The sequence below is a fragment of the Nestor notabilis genome, unplaced genomic scaffold, assembly GCF_000696875.1.
Source record: "Nestor notabilis isolate BGI_N333 unplaced genomic scaffold, ASM69687v1 scaffold34955, whole genome shotgun sequence".
Lineage (NCBI taxonomy): Eukaryota > Metazoa > Chordata > Aves > Psittaciformes > Psittacidae > Nestor > Nestor notabilis.
Window position 1 is genome coordinate 1 of NW_009929500.1, and position 14,208 is coordinate 14,208.

At 44.9% G+C, this 14,208-nt stretch overlaps 1 protein-coding gene across 1 annotated transcript; it reads left to right on the plus strand.

Annotated features, from left to right (window-relative positions):
• Nucleotides 1-878: 878 nt before the first annotated feature.
• Nucleotides 879-6,726, plus strand: LOC104406101 (prolyl 4-hydroxylase subunit alpha-1-like; the record flags this gene model as incomplete). The annotated part of the gene is made up of 6 exons (XM_010014989.1): nt 879-978; nt 2,499-2,552; nt 4,453-4,518; nt 5,019-5,087; nt 5,749-5,845; nt 6,351-6,726. Coding segments are annotated over 6 exons (457 nt in total), but the record flags the coding sequence as incomplete, so codon positions are not given.
• Nucleotides 6,727-14,208: the final 7,482 nt, after the last annotated feature.

Genomic DNA, 14,208 nt, shown 5'->3' on the forward strand with positions numbered 1-14,208 from the left:
GCAGTGAGCTTGCTGCACGCCTTTCTCACTCACGCAGCTTTCAAGAATGAGCAGCCACATAAAGCAGAAAATGCCGCGCTGGGTCTGGGTGACGGCAGTGATTTTTGTGTAAAACTGTTGCTCTAGATATGCATACCTTTCTCTGCTAAGTCATTTGCCAGTTATTTTAAATGTAGTATTTCAAGCTGAGAAGTTCCAATATACAGTAGGAGGCAGGCATTTTGAAGATGCCTTTGGCACTGTGAGGCTGACCTTTCACATTTATATTAGTAAAAATTCGGGGCTAAATACCAAATTTGTTCAACAGGTTAAATGGTGAATAATTTTATGCATTATTTAAATATTTAATTGTTTTCATAATGATTTTTACTGTCCTTGCACAGGTAAGTAACGTGAAAGGACAGATAACAGTGCACTTGGCCTGTAAGTGTATGACGTGCAAGAGCCAAGTTACAATCATGTAGACTAAGCATACACTAAATAAAGTAACTCACCTATTCTTCTCTCAAGCGTTGCTTCAAAATGCATCCAATATGCGGTCTAAATTAGGTGTTTGGAAAGGGTAAGAGCTAAACTTAGGGGTTTTTTTTCTAAAACAGCTTCAAGCAGATTTCACTGGTTGGAATGTTCTTGTCAGCCGTTTGATAGTCCAGTATGGGAATTAAGGCACTTAGTTTTAGAGTTTCACTAAACAAGAGCTATAAATGTTTTTTCTAGAAAACATGTTTATTGAATGCAGGCCTTTATAATGCCCTGGACATATTTCTGATCATCATAATCTCAAATTCCAGGTAATTACAAATGTTGCTTTTGTGCTGCTACCTTACTGCCAGTTGCTACCATTATTTATTAATCGGTTTTTTTCCCCTCCTACTTAGTGCGTGGTTGTCTGGATATGAAAGCCCTGTGGTATCTCGCATTAACACAAGGATACAGGACCTAACAGGACTTGATGTCTCCACAGCAGAGGAACTACAGGTAAACTGTTAGGGCAAGTATGGTGGCAAATGCCAATTGGCATTTCATTTTGGTTGGCTTTGTGTGCAGCGCCATGCTCACTCAGGTGAGGTGGCCACAAAAGCTCATTCAGCCCATAGGCAGCTGGTGTCATGGCTAGTGTGAATTGAGGCCATGGGAGGAATGTGTGACTTTTTTTCAGGGAGGAAGAAACAAAGTTGTCTTTGCAGAGCCCTGCTTACTCGAGTGTGAATGGCTTTCTGTTACTGGAGGAAAACAGTAATAACTGAAACTCCTGATGTTTGTTGAAGTGGATGTGTAATTCCTTTTTATTTATGCTAGTAAAAGTGAATTTTATTGCTGTTACTACTGCTGTGGTGATAATAAAAGTTTAGCTTGTCTGGTACTTCTGGAAAGGGGGAGAGAATGGGTGTTTAGATTTGCCATCCCATCCTTGGTCCTAGAAGGTCAGTGTTGTCTGGTGTCTCTGTAATGTGGGAAAGACTGACTGTACTATAAGTAAATTTTATTTTAGAAATACTTGCGTTTATTCATTTGTTTGAAGCTTTTAAATGAATAGCTGCTTCACTCATTCTGAGGAAACATGAATACCTAGAAAGCAGGACACCTAGAAAGTGGTTCCTGAAAGCTGTTGTGCTACTGTGCTACTCCATCAGGAAATGCCCAAGCATCTGGATGAAAATTGAGATTTTAAAAAAAACAACAAACAAAATCATACAGTGAATCCTCTTTATTGAAAGACATCAAAAAGTGATTTCAACTTTATAAAGTACCATGACCTATTTTGAAGAGTATAGACTCTGTGAAGTTTCTATAGAAGGAAAGCATTTTTGTACGCTTGGAAAGTACCACAGATTCCCTACCTGGATCATACTCCATCTTGCAGTGCCAGTTTTGGATGTGCTGCTGCTTTTGTAGCCAGACATGTTGGGGCTCCTTGGAAGCTGTGGCTGGTCTAGGTCTTCAGGAGTTTCATGGTCAGGTTCTGTGACCTGGAAGTCATTAGATCAGACAGTAGAAGGCACTCGGAAATGGGGGAATGTCTTTACCAGTTCAGCTGGGGGTGAACAGGAGAGCTTTAAGGAAAGGTGACTCCCTAGGGAAGGGCAAGTTTGAGCTGTGGCTTTGCTGGGAGTTGGTATTCAGCTGAGAACTTCAAAGGTGGACTGAAGGGCTGAAACACTAAAGCTCAGAGTCAGGTTCCTTCTGGGTGAAGTCAGAGCAATTTGTGAATAAATCTAGTAGGATTTTGCTGTACACAGGACAGTTTAGCTGACAGCAATTAGCAGTTTCCTGTGGCTTGATTTTTAAACTTCATCTGTCAAAAGGTTGTAGATGATGGTCAAATTATTGTCTGGATAAATACAGCTTTACTAGATTTTGTGCTTCTCCTTTCACTGTAGGTAGCCAACTACGGAGTAGGAGGCCAGTATGAGCCTCATTTTGATTTTGGAAGGGTAAGTCCTATTTTCTGTCTCCACCTCTTTCTTCTTCACAAGTCCTGTGTTTCTCTTTTTCAGGTGGCAAATTATGGAGTGGGAGGACAGTATGAACCCCACTTTGACTTTGCACGGGCAAGTAAAGAGATGGAGGAGAGATAGTCACCTGGTGAACCCAGCCTTTTGGCTGTGGCACAGTTATTATTCTTTAATGTGTATTGAATCTTGTAGCTCTTAAACTTTTCTAATCTCTGTTAGTAGAGAAAGCCCTCTAAACCACCAGCTGAACCCATAAACATTTGAGCATCACAAAGCAACAAGGTTTTTCTTCAAAAATATAATTCAGAATAATTATTCTAAAGAGATGACTGATAGTTCTTAAGAGAGCAAAGGGCATTAGCTTTGTTCTAAATCTGAGGAAACGTTTAGAAGTATTCTAGCTGACCAAGGCACTGGCCATTTAAAGCCATGTTGTTTAAAATCACTGAAGGATAGACAGCTAAACTGGGTGAGAGCTTATAATGCCCTCATCTATGAGAAAGGCTTTGTAGGCAGTGTAGGAAGACTTTCATTGTCGCTTACTGTATAGGCCTGCAACGTTGAGAGAGAACTTCTTTCCCCAGAGCTGAGACAGCTACTCTTGAAGAGATTTTGAAAATACAAGTGCTCTGTTAGTGTAGTTCACATGTTGATTGCTAGCAGAGGCCTGAAACTGGAAGAAGCCTACCAAGTTCTTCTCATCTCACTATCCTTAGTTTTTATTTATTTTATTTAAATTTCCAACCTATTTCAGTTCCAGCTTAAAATGCAGACTGCTGGAAATAATGCCACTGAATTCAGTTGGTTATTTATTGGGCATACTTATGTGTGATTTAACACCTTCAGATTAACCTTACACTGTGAATCCAAGCCACCAACTATTAATCAGAATCTCTGCTCTATAAGCACATGCTCGAAAGCATTGCAAATGATTAACAGTTTTTGCTTGGAAATGCATGGGTTAATTTCTGGAGTAATGATTGCTGGAATTTTAGCAAACTCAAATAGTGGTCACAGAGGATGGGTTCTAGAAGTAAAAATAGAGGTGTGGCAAAAGTTGATGTCACAACCCATCAAAATTGGGTTTTGTTCTTGTAAATTAAGTGAAAAACCCTCTTAATTACCAGAAGGCTCTCTTGGCTAGTTACAAGCTCTGCTGAGGCACACTCAGCTTCGTCCCTCTTTCCCAGACCTAATGAAAGAGCAACAATAACTTGCACCTGCTGGAGTGTGATGATGAGGAGGAGACCTCCCTCTGAGCACAGCGCTGGGCTGGTGGTGTCGCAGCCACATCACGCATGTTCTCATGCGTTTAGGCAGGGACATACCTTACTACTGTCAAAAGCTTCAGGAACAGCTGCCACAGACACCCTGAGGCGGGAGCAGCACACTGCTTAATGCATCACTCAGTGGATTTTTAACAGCATTCTAAAATGCCTTTGTGTGTCTGGGAGGAGCGCAGAATGCAGAAGGCCAGCTGGGTGAGCAGCAGCCTGTCTGGCACAGATCAGAAAGGCAGGAGCAGGAAAGGGGGTGAGTGCCACAAAGGCAGAGCCACCCCCTAAAGGAGCAGGGTTGGCAGCTGCCCTCAGGGTATGCCTGGAGCCACCCCTGCAGCAGAGCTCTGCTGTAGCACAATTCTCAGTGAATGTGGGACTGAAGGGCTGCCCACATTCATCTTGGCCAAGGACAAGAGGTGATAAGTGAGTGTAATTAAATAAGTTTGTGGCTGTGAAGAGGATTTATATACTCAGACAATAGAGTTGTTACTTACCATTAGCAATTTGAGCTTATGCCCTCCCTGTCCTACAGAATTTTAAAATAACTAGTTTACTTAAATTAATAGATACATACTGTATTCTCCCCTCCTTCCAAATAGAGGGATTGAATTAATTTTTCTGCATAAGTTTGTCTGCTGCTGGCTCTGCAGCTGTGTGTCATTGGCTCCTCTCAAGAATCAAGATGAAATGCTTACTAAATCTGCTTTTATTCACAGAAAGATGAGCCAGATGCTTTTAAGGAATTGGGAACAGGCAACAGAATTGCTACTTGGTTGTTTTATGTAAGTGATATATTTCTGCCATGTGCCAGTGCCAAAAAAAAATCTATCACTGCCTATTTTATACCACTGAATGATTTGTTACGTTTTTTTACTGAAGTGACTTGCAAATGAGGGCAGTCACTATCTTAATGATGACACATACAGGATATCTTCTTACCCATACATAATAGCTCTTCCATATATTCTTAAGGAGGCTTTTCCACCTCGAAGTTCAGCATCAGCTTAAATTATTTGACTGTCTATTCATTTTTGTATCTGCATCAGTATTTGTAGCATGCTCATTGCCAAAGCACTTGAGTGTGTAACATTCGGGACAAGGCTGACTCTTGCATTGGAACAGAGTAGGTGGGTTTCAGCCTTTTTCAAGGCCGTTAATCGTGCAGCCTTTGTTCACTAACTGGGAGGTAGAAATTAAGTTGTTTAGTAACCTAATTCTGATTTACTAAAATGTGAGAATGTGTCAGCTTGCAACTTACCAGTGCTTTTTCCCACCTTTTCAGATGAGCGATGTGTCAGCAGGGGGAGCTACTGTCTTTCCTGAAGTAGGAGCTAGTGTTTGGCCTAAAAAGGTAAGCAGGGTTTTTTTATCCAGTGTAACCACTTCTCGCTCTCCACCTACTCGAAAATATAACAGATGTACAAACATTTAAAAAGAAGCTTTACAATGAGTTTATGAAAAGATTAGAGCCCTGTTCATGGAAGCACAGAGGTACTTAAGTGGAGCAACTAGAGTAGTACTGGTGATTCCAAGGGCCTCTGCTGTTCTGCCTGTTTAATGCATCGTTATGTTTTGGACTTAACTGCTTCTAATGTATATAGGCTTTGCAAAACATGACGATACTCAGATCTGTAAGCAGGTTTAGTCTTGAGGCATCTGTAGGGAATTCTCCCTGAAGCTGTGAGTTCACGTTAAGTTTATTTCCCCTCAGAAGGGTCCCTAATAAGGTCTGTCTTTGCTGGCCTGCTGCTCATCTTGCTTTATAAAAGCAGTTAGAGTTGAATGAAACCGGTTTAGGGTTTGATTAAAAATAACAACCTAAGAACATATAGACGCAGAATGAGTTAAAGGAGACTCATTCCTTAGGAAAGTAAATGATGGAAAAGAGCCTTCAGTTTAAAAGGAATTGTCTGAACTACAGATACACATCTTTGCCTTATTGTTAAGTGAGTTAGCGTGAAAGTATGTATCATGAAGAGCAAAATGCTGAGGGTTTCCACTGCAATTCTCAGGGAACAGCTGTATTCTGGTACAATCTCTTTCCAAGCGGAGAAGGAGATTACAGCACGCGGCATGCGGCCTGCCCAGTACTAGTTGGAAACAAGTGGGGTAAGTAGCAGTCATGTTGTTCTTTGTGCCACAGAACAGCCTGGAGGTCTGGGGCTTTGTTGGTGGGTTGTCTTGGTTTTCTTTTTGCTCCGCACTCCGTGTTGGAATAAAAAGCAGCCAGAAATTAGGTCCTTTATAGAATCATAGAATAGTTTTTTATAAAGAACTCTATTTTGTAGCTATGTCTCCTTCATATCTCTATGTTAGATGTATGATACATTATATAGCAGTGTTTTCTGTTATTATGTAAAATACGTAATGCTATATCTACTTTAGTAGTCTTTTGTAGTTTTGCAGCTACTGGAAGGTTTTTTCCATCTTGGATTTATTGGGAAGGTTTTTTCTGTCTTGGATTTATTAGACCAACTTCACATTTGTGTGTGTTTATATAGGAAAATTAAGATAATCCTGTGCTGAACTGAAAGCTGGCAATAGCATATATTTAGCCTAAATAGAAGCACAAGCTAACCAGGTGCAGTGATCAAATACCTTTATGTCTTTGCAGTATCCAATAAATGGCTCCATGAGCGGGGACAGGAATTCCGAAGGCCATGCACTTTATCAGAATTGGAATGATGCAGACTTGTCCTTTGTCTCTTCTGTATTCAGTCTGTGTAAAATGCACACATCTACAGTTTACAATTGACTAACACTCCACTACAGGTTCAGTCTTCAACTACACCGGTGTTTCATCTGTGGACAAAACAAATATGCTTTTAGTTCCCTTAAAATACCCCCTTAAGGTTTTATGAACAGAATATATTAAGGTCTATGAGTGTTACAACAAGAAAAGAAAAAAAAAAGACAAAATACAGATCAGGGCCACAGCCAGCAGTGGTGTTGTGCGTGCTGTTCCCTTCACCAGCACCCCTCTGATCAGCATGGAAAGCAAGTGACTCTTTGCTCAGAGTCCTTCTCACAGCTGTCAGTCTGCTAAGGGTGGGATGGTTTAATGGGAGGGCTCCCTTTTAAGGAGGGTTGAATTAAACCAGCTTATATTCCTCAGTTCCCAGACATTTGACTCCTTGCTTTTCTAGGGTGCCTGACCACTGCTGTTGAGAACTGCGGGCATGGTTTGTGTTTATCCAGGGAACAGGTTATTACCATGTTTTAGCCTAGTTTTCCACTTCCACAAAAGCCCCAATTTTTAAACTGTCTTCCTTTTCAGCTTCTGTAGGGAATTTGGCAGTTGCACACATGTAGGTGAGATGCTTCAGCAGTGTTGTCTCAAACACATGCCTGCATCAGAGCAGCCTGACAATTTCAGCCCATCTTCCCTCCATTCTTTTTCTTTATTTTTTATATGTTTGTCCACATAAAGAAATGCTGCTTTTATTCTTCATAGTCCACTCAACCCTTACATCTGTTCCTTGCACAGTGGGGATGGGAACATTACCATCTTCATGAATCAAAATAGTTGTGCCTTAGCACACTGGAATTTTTAGTTGGTTATGAGACTTCAGGTGATGAGGTAGCACATAGTCACCCAGAATAGGATACAATGCTTTCCACACTCATCTTCCCAGTTCTCAAGGCTTTGTGGGAAATGTATGGCCCTATTTATAATCCTAGATCTTTTTTAGTTGCTTTTTATTCTGCAAATGTTTTTCCCGCTGTGGATGCTGAATGTGGGCCACAGCAGTGACATGCCTTTAGTCACAAGGCAGCTGCTTGCATAGGCTGCCAGAGATGGTGCCTGCTCTGGGTGGTTTGGTATTGCTCACCTTGTGGAAGCTGCTTCCACTGCAGCCATGCTCCTCATGTGTCACTGGCACATGTGAGTGAGGAAGCACTGGGAAGGGGCCTCCTCCAGAGGCTCTGGTACTGCTCACTTCACTGCTGCTTTTCCCACAAGCCAGGGCTGGAGCCCCTCTGATTCATGCCCCACACACAGGAAGAGTGTCCCCAAAGTGAACAGTGCCCTCACTGGAAGAACTCACCCAGTGGCTGCTGGGGACATTAGTTTGTGACGAGTCATCCTTACACTGAGATGAAATTGCATCCTCTGAGGGAGGCTAGATTGTGGCTGCTCCAGCTGTTGAACTTTTGTTCTGCACATCAGATTCCTGTGGGAACAAAAACTGCCATCCTTGCTGTCCCCCAGCACGGGAAGAGCTAAGCAGGGTGGGTTGAGGCTGCAGGGAGGCTCGCTTTCCTAAGCCCTTCCTCTTCAACAGCAGGGGTTTTGGCAAAATGTCTAAATATTCCACTAGCACGAGGATAAGAACCCAAGTGAGCTGCTCCAGACATACCTAAACAGTCATAGTTTCTGGATTGATGATGGTTTTGCTGATTTAGGGGTCACGCCTGAAGTCTTTACCAGGAAATAAATTCTAGTTTTAGTTAATTGGATTTTCTGCCTCAATAAAATCTTGAAAATTGAGCCAAAATGTAGATGGAACCAACTGTTAGCATGTTAGAAATACCTCGGGAATACTGAGAATGCAGTTTAAGGTACTAGAGTTTGAGAAACTGCATACTTTGAGAAGACACTTTAAAATCTTTGCTGGAATACACGTCGTTAGATTTCTACTGAGCCTGTTAGGCATGGGACCTACGGAACTGCTTATCCTTGGCCCTGCACCTTCTTGCATTTCATCTGTGCTTTTGGCAGGTGTGAAACAGTCCATCCAGCTCTTAAGAAAACAAAAATTAAAATCAGAAGTAGTTCCACCTCATGTCTGTACTTCTCATTCGTATTCAGAATAGCTGGTACACCTGCGCAGAGTCTTATACAAATAGATTCGCTGGAGAAATGGGTTATCAGAGCATATTTTGATCACTGAATTCTAACAGTTAAAAACCCCAAACCTGTAACATTTCTACTTCCCTGAATTTTCTCTTTCACAGTGTCATTCATCTCTGTTCCTGTCTGTGGTTTCTTCTTCCCCATATTTTTTTACTTAAGCTCCAAACAAAGGTAACTACAGCTGCAGGTGTGTCCTGCCACTTTCCTGCAACGAGCATAGTAGAGCAAACAGTGAGGTGTGGGGAGTCTGACCTTCAGGGCCCTCATTTTCACTCTGTAGCTCCGAGGTGTCTATAACTGCTTTTAGGAAAGCCAGTCCTGCAAGTTAATGAGCACAAAAAAAATCCATGTATTACCACTGTGAACACATTTAGAAAACCTCTGGTTTTGCCATCACAGAAAAGCTTTTTTTTTCTGTCCTTCCTAAAGTGAGCAGAGGAGTTACTTGACACATACAAATAATTAAAAATTATGGCATTTTCTGAGGTAAGCGAGAAATACTGAACTAAAAGTGTCAGTGACTGCTTAGGTGCTACTGTAGTGAAAGAAACACTGTGGCCTCCTACATGTTGAGTGAAGAAAGGAACAGTTGAACCACTGAGAAATCACAGGTTTGTTATATTAGGCAGTGGGGTTTTTCCTCCCATCTCTGTTCACCAGCACTACAACCTGAAAAGCTTGAGAGAAGCTATACAATGTCTGCGGAAGTTTGCCTAATGGTTCCCTCCCTCACCTCAGCCATCAGCCAGTACCTCCAGTCTTAAACAGCATTTTAGGAATGGGCTCTAGGAAGCATTACTTGGGGAGTAAAAATGGTTTAGAATCAAAGAATCAGCTGGGTTGCAAAAGACCTTTAAGATCGTCAAGTCCAACCTTTAGTGTGTGACTTTTTTAACTCGGTGAACTCCTCACTGGCCCGCAGTTTTTTGGGGGGAAAAAAATCAAAACAGTTTGTCCTGATAGTGGGAAGTTTCACTTGGTTTAAAAAAAAAATAAAACTCCCCAAAACTAGAACTCCAGCCTGCTGCGGCACGTCAGACTGAAATGTGCCAGACCATTGGAAGACAAAGGGTAAGTTTAATGGTTTTAAACTGCAGACAATCCTATTTCCTCCTTCTCCGCTGCAGCAGTGGTCGCACACCCAACACTAACGTGTAAGGGATTACACAGGCGGAGCTGCTGCTTTCTCCCTTACCCCTTCACTTCTTAAAGGGCTTTTGGATCCAAGAGCATAGCTCCTGTGTGACTCTAGTTTTGTATTAAAGATGACTGAAAACTGGCTCACAGTGACAACTGAGAAACTGCCTTACTGTTGAATTTTTTTGTAATTAAATTTTTAATGTAAAAAAATGGGCTTAAAATAAAAGCCACTGCCAGTAGCAGTGAAAAACCTTCCACATGAAACTCTCCTCATATATGGCTGTTGTAAATCTGATGACATACTTTTATCACCACGTGTTTTTCCTGGTTACTGAGCTCATTTGTTTCACATCATCACCTAGGTGGGCAGGTGCCAAAGATGCTCACAACACAAAGTGCTGTGAGACACATTCTTGGACCCAAACTTTGCGTGTCGGAAACACACAGCATTGATGTGCTGCAAAGAGGAAGGGCAGGTAAGGCTGGGCTGAAAGAATGTAGCACACAACATGTATGAACAGGAGCTGAAGTGCTCTTGGGGCAGGACATGGCTCAGCCCCTTTGTCTCCCTGGTGCAGTGATTTACGGCAGTAGGTGGTGTGGGATTTAACAGTGATGGAGGAACTGCATGAGCTTCTGGTTTGAAACTCAAAATGGGCACAGCACATTTGAGTGTGTTTTCCAGTGACAAATACTTGCTGGAGCCAACAGGCCGAATGACCTACTGAACAGCTCACAGGAGAGGAAGAATCACAAGACTGTCCTACAGCCCAGACACCAACAGCGCGATAGGGAGAGGGTGCACTTACATGTAGGCAGGGCAGGCTGATGTCTGCCGTGACTGAGGCGTCCACAGTCATATCACTGTGATTGATTGTTCTGTGCTTCAGAACAGGGGAGCTTGTGCTTCTTTTGTGGTCACCTCAGGAACCTGCAAGAAGACACAGCAAGGGCTGGTTGGAAGCCTTGTGGAAGTGCATTGCTGATGGAGCATTTGGCTTACAGTTAGGGACCTGCACTCCCTTTCCCTTGCAGCCCAGGGACATGGGATAAGAAATCGGTCTAAAGCATACAAGCAGTTTTATTTTCATTTTGGAAATGTGAATTGATTCCATCCCCAGCTTCTCGGTGCCTGCTGCTGAACTGCGCACCCTCACCAAGGTGGGTCAATGCCGGGAGAATGCGAGTAGCCAGATGGCTCTGTCCTTTGGGAGGACAGGGCTTGCTCCAACCCTCTGAGCTTTCTGGGGTGCCTGTGGGCTGCCTCCCAGGCTCCATGGCCTAGGGACAACGCGTTCTCATGGCTGCAGCAGGGCTGCCCCTTTGTGAGAAGGTTGTGAGGCTTGTGCTGCCAGCCTGGCCAGCAACCTGCTATTGCCAAGCCAGAGCATAAGGGCTTTAGCACAGGAGCCTCATGAGGCGAGAGGCAGCTCACAGCCTTCCTCCACTTCCGCAACAAGAGGGGCTGCTCTACTGTCTGCATGCAGCCTGAGGCACCTACCCAGGATATAGAGGGGGGGCCTGTGTGGATTTTGCCCCCTCCCGTGGAGGAAGGGAAGGATGGTGGTGCAGCCTTCTGCTACCTCTATCAGACACTTAGACACTGTGGCTTCCCTACCTGTTCTACCTGGGTATCCAGGGCTCTTTCCAGCACAGCTGTACCTGAAGCACAACCTGGGAGGATCATAACCATGGGAGGAATCCTGCGTGGGTAAGAACTGCAGCAGCTGCAGCTAAACAAGGCTGGGTAGGGATAGGGAAAAAGGCCTGTGAATCGCCTCAGGACAGGACAAGACAAAGTAAAAGCTCTGGCAGTATCAGCACCCAAAGACAGGGTGAGGCAGCACAACACTGAAGTGATCTGTCCAGGGACTCCTGGAAACCGGACCAGAGCACAAACTTGAGGGCAGCCCTGCTGAGGGAGAGGGTCATTAGCCCTCCACCCATCCTCCTCCAGCTCTGGACTCTGACCTGACTCCGCGAGGGACTTGGGCATTTCATCATCGAGCTGCATTTCTTGTTCTGATAACCAGTGAGTCATCCGGCTCCCAAACCAGGCTTTGAAACAATCACAGATTACCCACTAACCTTAACCACAAGCTGCCTGCTCCCCATACTTAAGCTGTGCTTAAACATCAACCAGCAACTCACTAAGCTGGCCAAAACTTAAAGAAAAAGAGCTCAGATCCTCTGTCCTACCCCATGGCCCCAGCAGAACACAGAGGGAAGGATCCTGGCAAAGCCAGGATCAGCACTTGGGTCACTGCTTGCTTTGGAATGGCTGATAATGCAAATCCAAGAGCGTTCCCAGCTTCATCCAGGAAGGGGTTCACTACCTGGGGCACAGGCATGCACATTCCACTGTGGGATGGGCATCTGCCCCAGGTAGTAGATCTACCTCCTATTTGACAGGAGCAGCTGCCAACAGTCTGATAGTGTCACTAGGGGTGAGTGACTCATTGCAGCCTGAGGGATGCTCTATATTTAAGCATTACAGAGTCAGAAATGAATGCGTGGAGTCAGGAGCTGCTTATCCTGAGGTCAAGATGAGATTCAGAAACCAGTTGTCAGTGTTCACCATTGTGGCAGGCAAAATCTGAGTCTCTCAAATCTTGAGAGAGAAAAATCGGCATTGGGAGGGAGTATTTTCAACCATCGTGCGTCAAAGCAGTGCAGACGACCTGCAGGTACCTGCTGCGCACAACCACTTCAGGCAGCCCTCGCTTCTGCTGCTGCTGCTGAGCCTGGGCAGCAATTCCCTGCAGCAACTGTGTGTGTGGGGAGGTGGTGTTTGGCGTTTGCTGGCTTTACTCAACCCTACATTTTTCCCAGTCTTCAGATCTTTATGTCTGGGTGCAACCAAGCTATTTGCAGCTGGACTGAAAACGTCTCTGGAGGCTGGTGTGGGGAGGGGTGGAAGGAAGGAGGAGGAAGGAAGGAGAGCAGCTCATCCCTGGGGTAGGGCAAAAGGGCAGCCAGTTTGGGGAGAGCAGTTAGGCTGCCTTCTTATTCACAAATTTTCGCTTTAGGACAACAAGCGATGAACTAGCAGTAAAGTTTCCAACTCCTTTTCCCAGGCCCTGCACTTTGCCAGCTGCTCCCCCCATCCTGATGAGATTTCCTATTTAACTCCAATTGATTTTGCAAACAGCCCAGGCTCCCCCCTCCAGCCAGGGCCACCCCCTCCAGGCTGCATGTCCTGCGTGGCAGTGGCACAGCACTGACTGCTCATGCCACAGTCACCGTGTTTTGCATCCTCTGCAGTCCTGATGGTATTTTTCCCCCTCTCTGCTCCCATTGAGCAGCACATGGATCAGCCACCAGGGAAAAGGGATGACAAAGAAAGCCATGTTCTGGCATTGCCTCCAGAGCAACCCTAAAAGGCTCCACATAAAAGCACGGCAGCAAGCACAGCTGCCCCAGGGGCTCTGCACAATGTTTCCAAGCTAATTCTGAATAGCTGGTTTGCTCTTTTTTACATTAATTCCTGCCAGGCCGTTTCTAAGGGCAGGGAGCACTGGGGCTGCAAACCAGCAGGTCACACACAGCAGTGATTCAGCCAACAGCCACCAACAGCTCCACTCACTGCAAGACACGTGTGGGACTGTTGAACCTGGTTTTCCCTCTACTGAGTCTCCCTGACAACAAATTCCAGGGACAGCAGCCCATTTCCACCAAGACTGACAGAGCAGTCCCCAGCATGGTCTGAACAGCAGGACAGGCTGAGCTCTCTAGTCCTGTCAAGTGCTCCTGCAGGGGAGCCCTCACTTCACAAGTGTCCCCACTGACACCCTGTTCAAGAAAGGCTCACTAGAGGCAGCGACTTGCTGGTTCCCAGGCTCCAGGGAATGGACAATCTAGCCGCAATCTGGCACCTTTAGCTCAACACAAAACATTACCCTGATGATCACCAGGCATTACAGTGCTCCACACCTCCTGATCTGCAGCAAGGACACTGCCAACCTCCCTTCCCGATGCTCTCTGCCTCCCTCTCTCCTTGTGTTCATCTCCCAAAAAACAAAGCAGGTTTGAGGTTTCCTCAGAACCTCCTGCACACCTTACATGCCCCTTCATCCGGTGATTCATCCAAGCTTCCTCCCACAGGCTGGGACGGTGGTGCATAGCTCCAGCAGCATTCAGGGAGACACCACACAGGTATCAGCTGTGGCTGTACAACCAAATCACCTCTGGATGCTGACCTGAAGAACTCTCACATCCCCTTCTGAGGGGCATGGAGCATGAACACAGTCAGTGATGGGCATCAGACCAGGTAAAGCAAGAAGGCAGCAGCTGGCTCTGGCTTCACACCATTTCACAGGAAAAAGACCAAACAGCTTGTTTGCTTCTGTTCCCCACTTCCTGACTTACCTGTCTGAGAAACCAAGACCTGGCTGTGTTCCCTCCTCCTTACCCACGTCTGGAGCACATAACGCACAGCCATATGCAGAAGGATGCAGGCAGACAGGTGCCACGC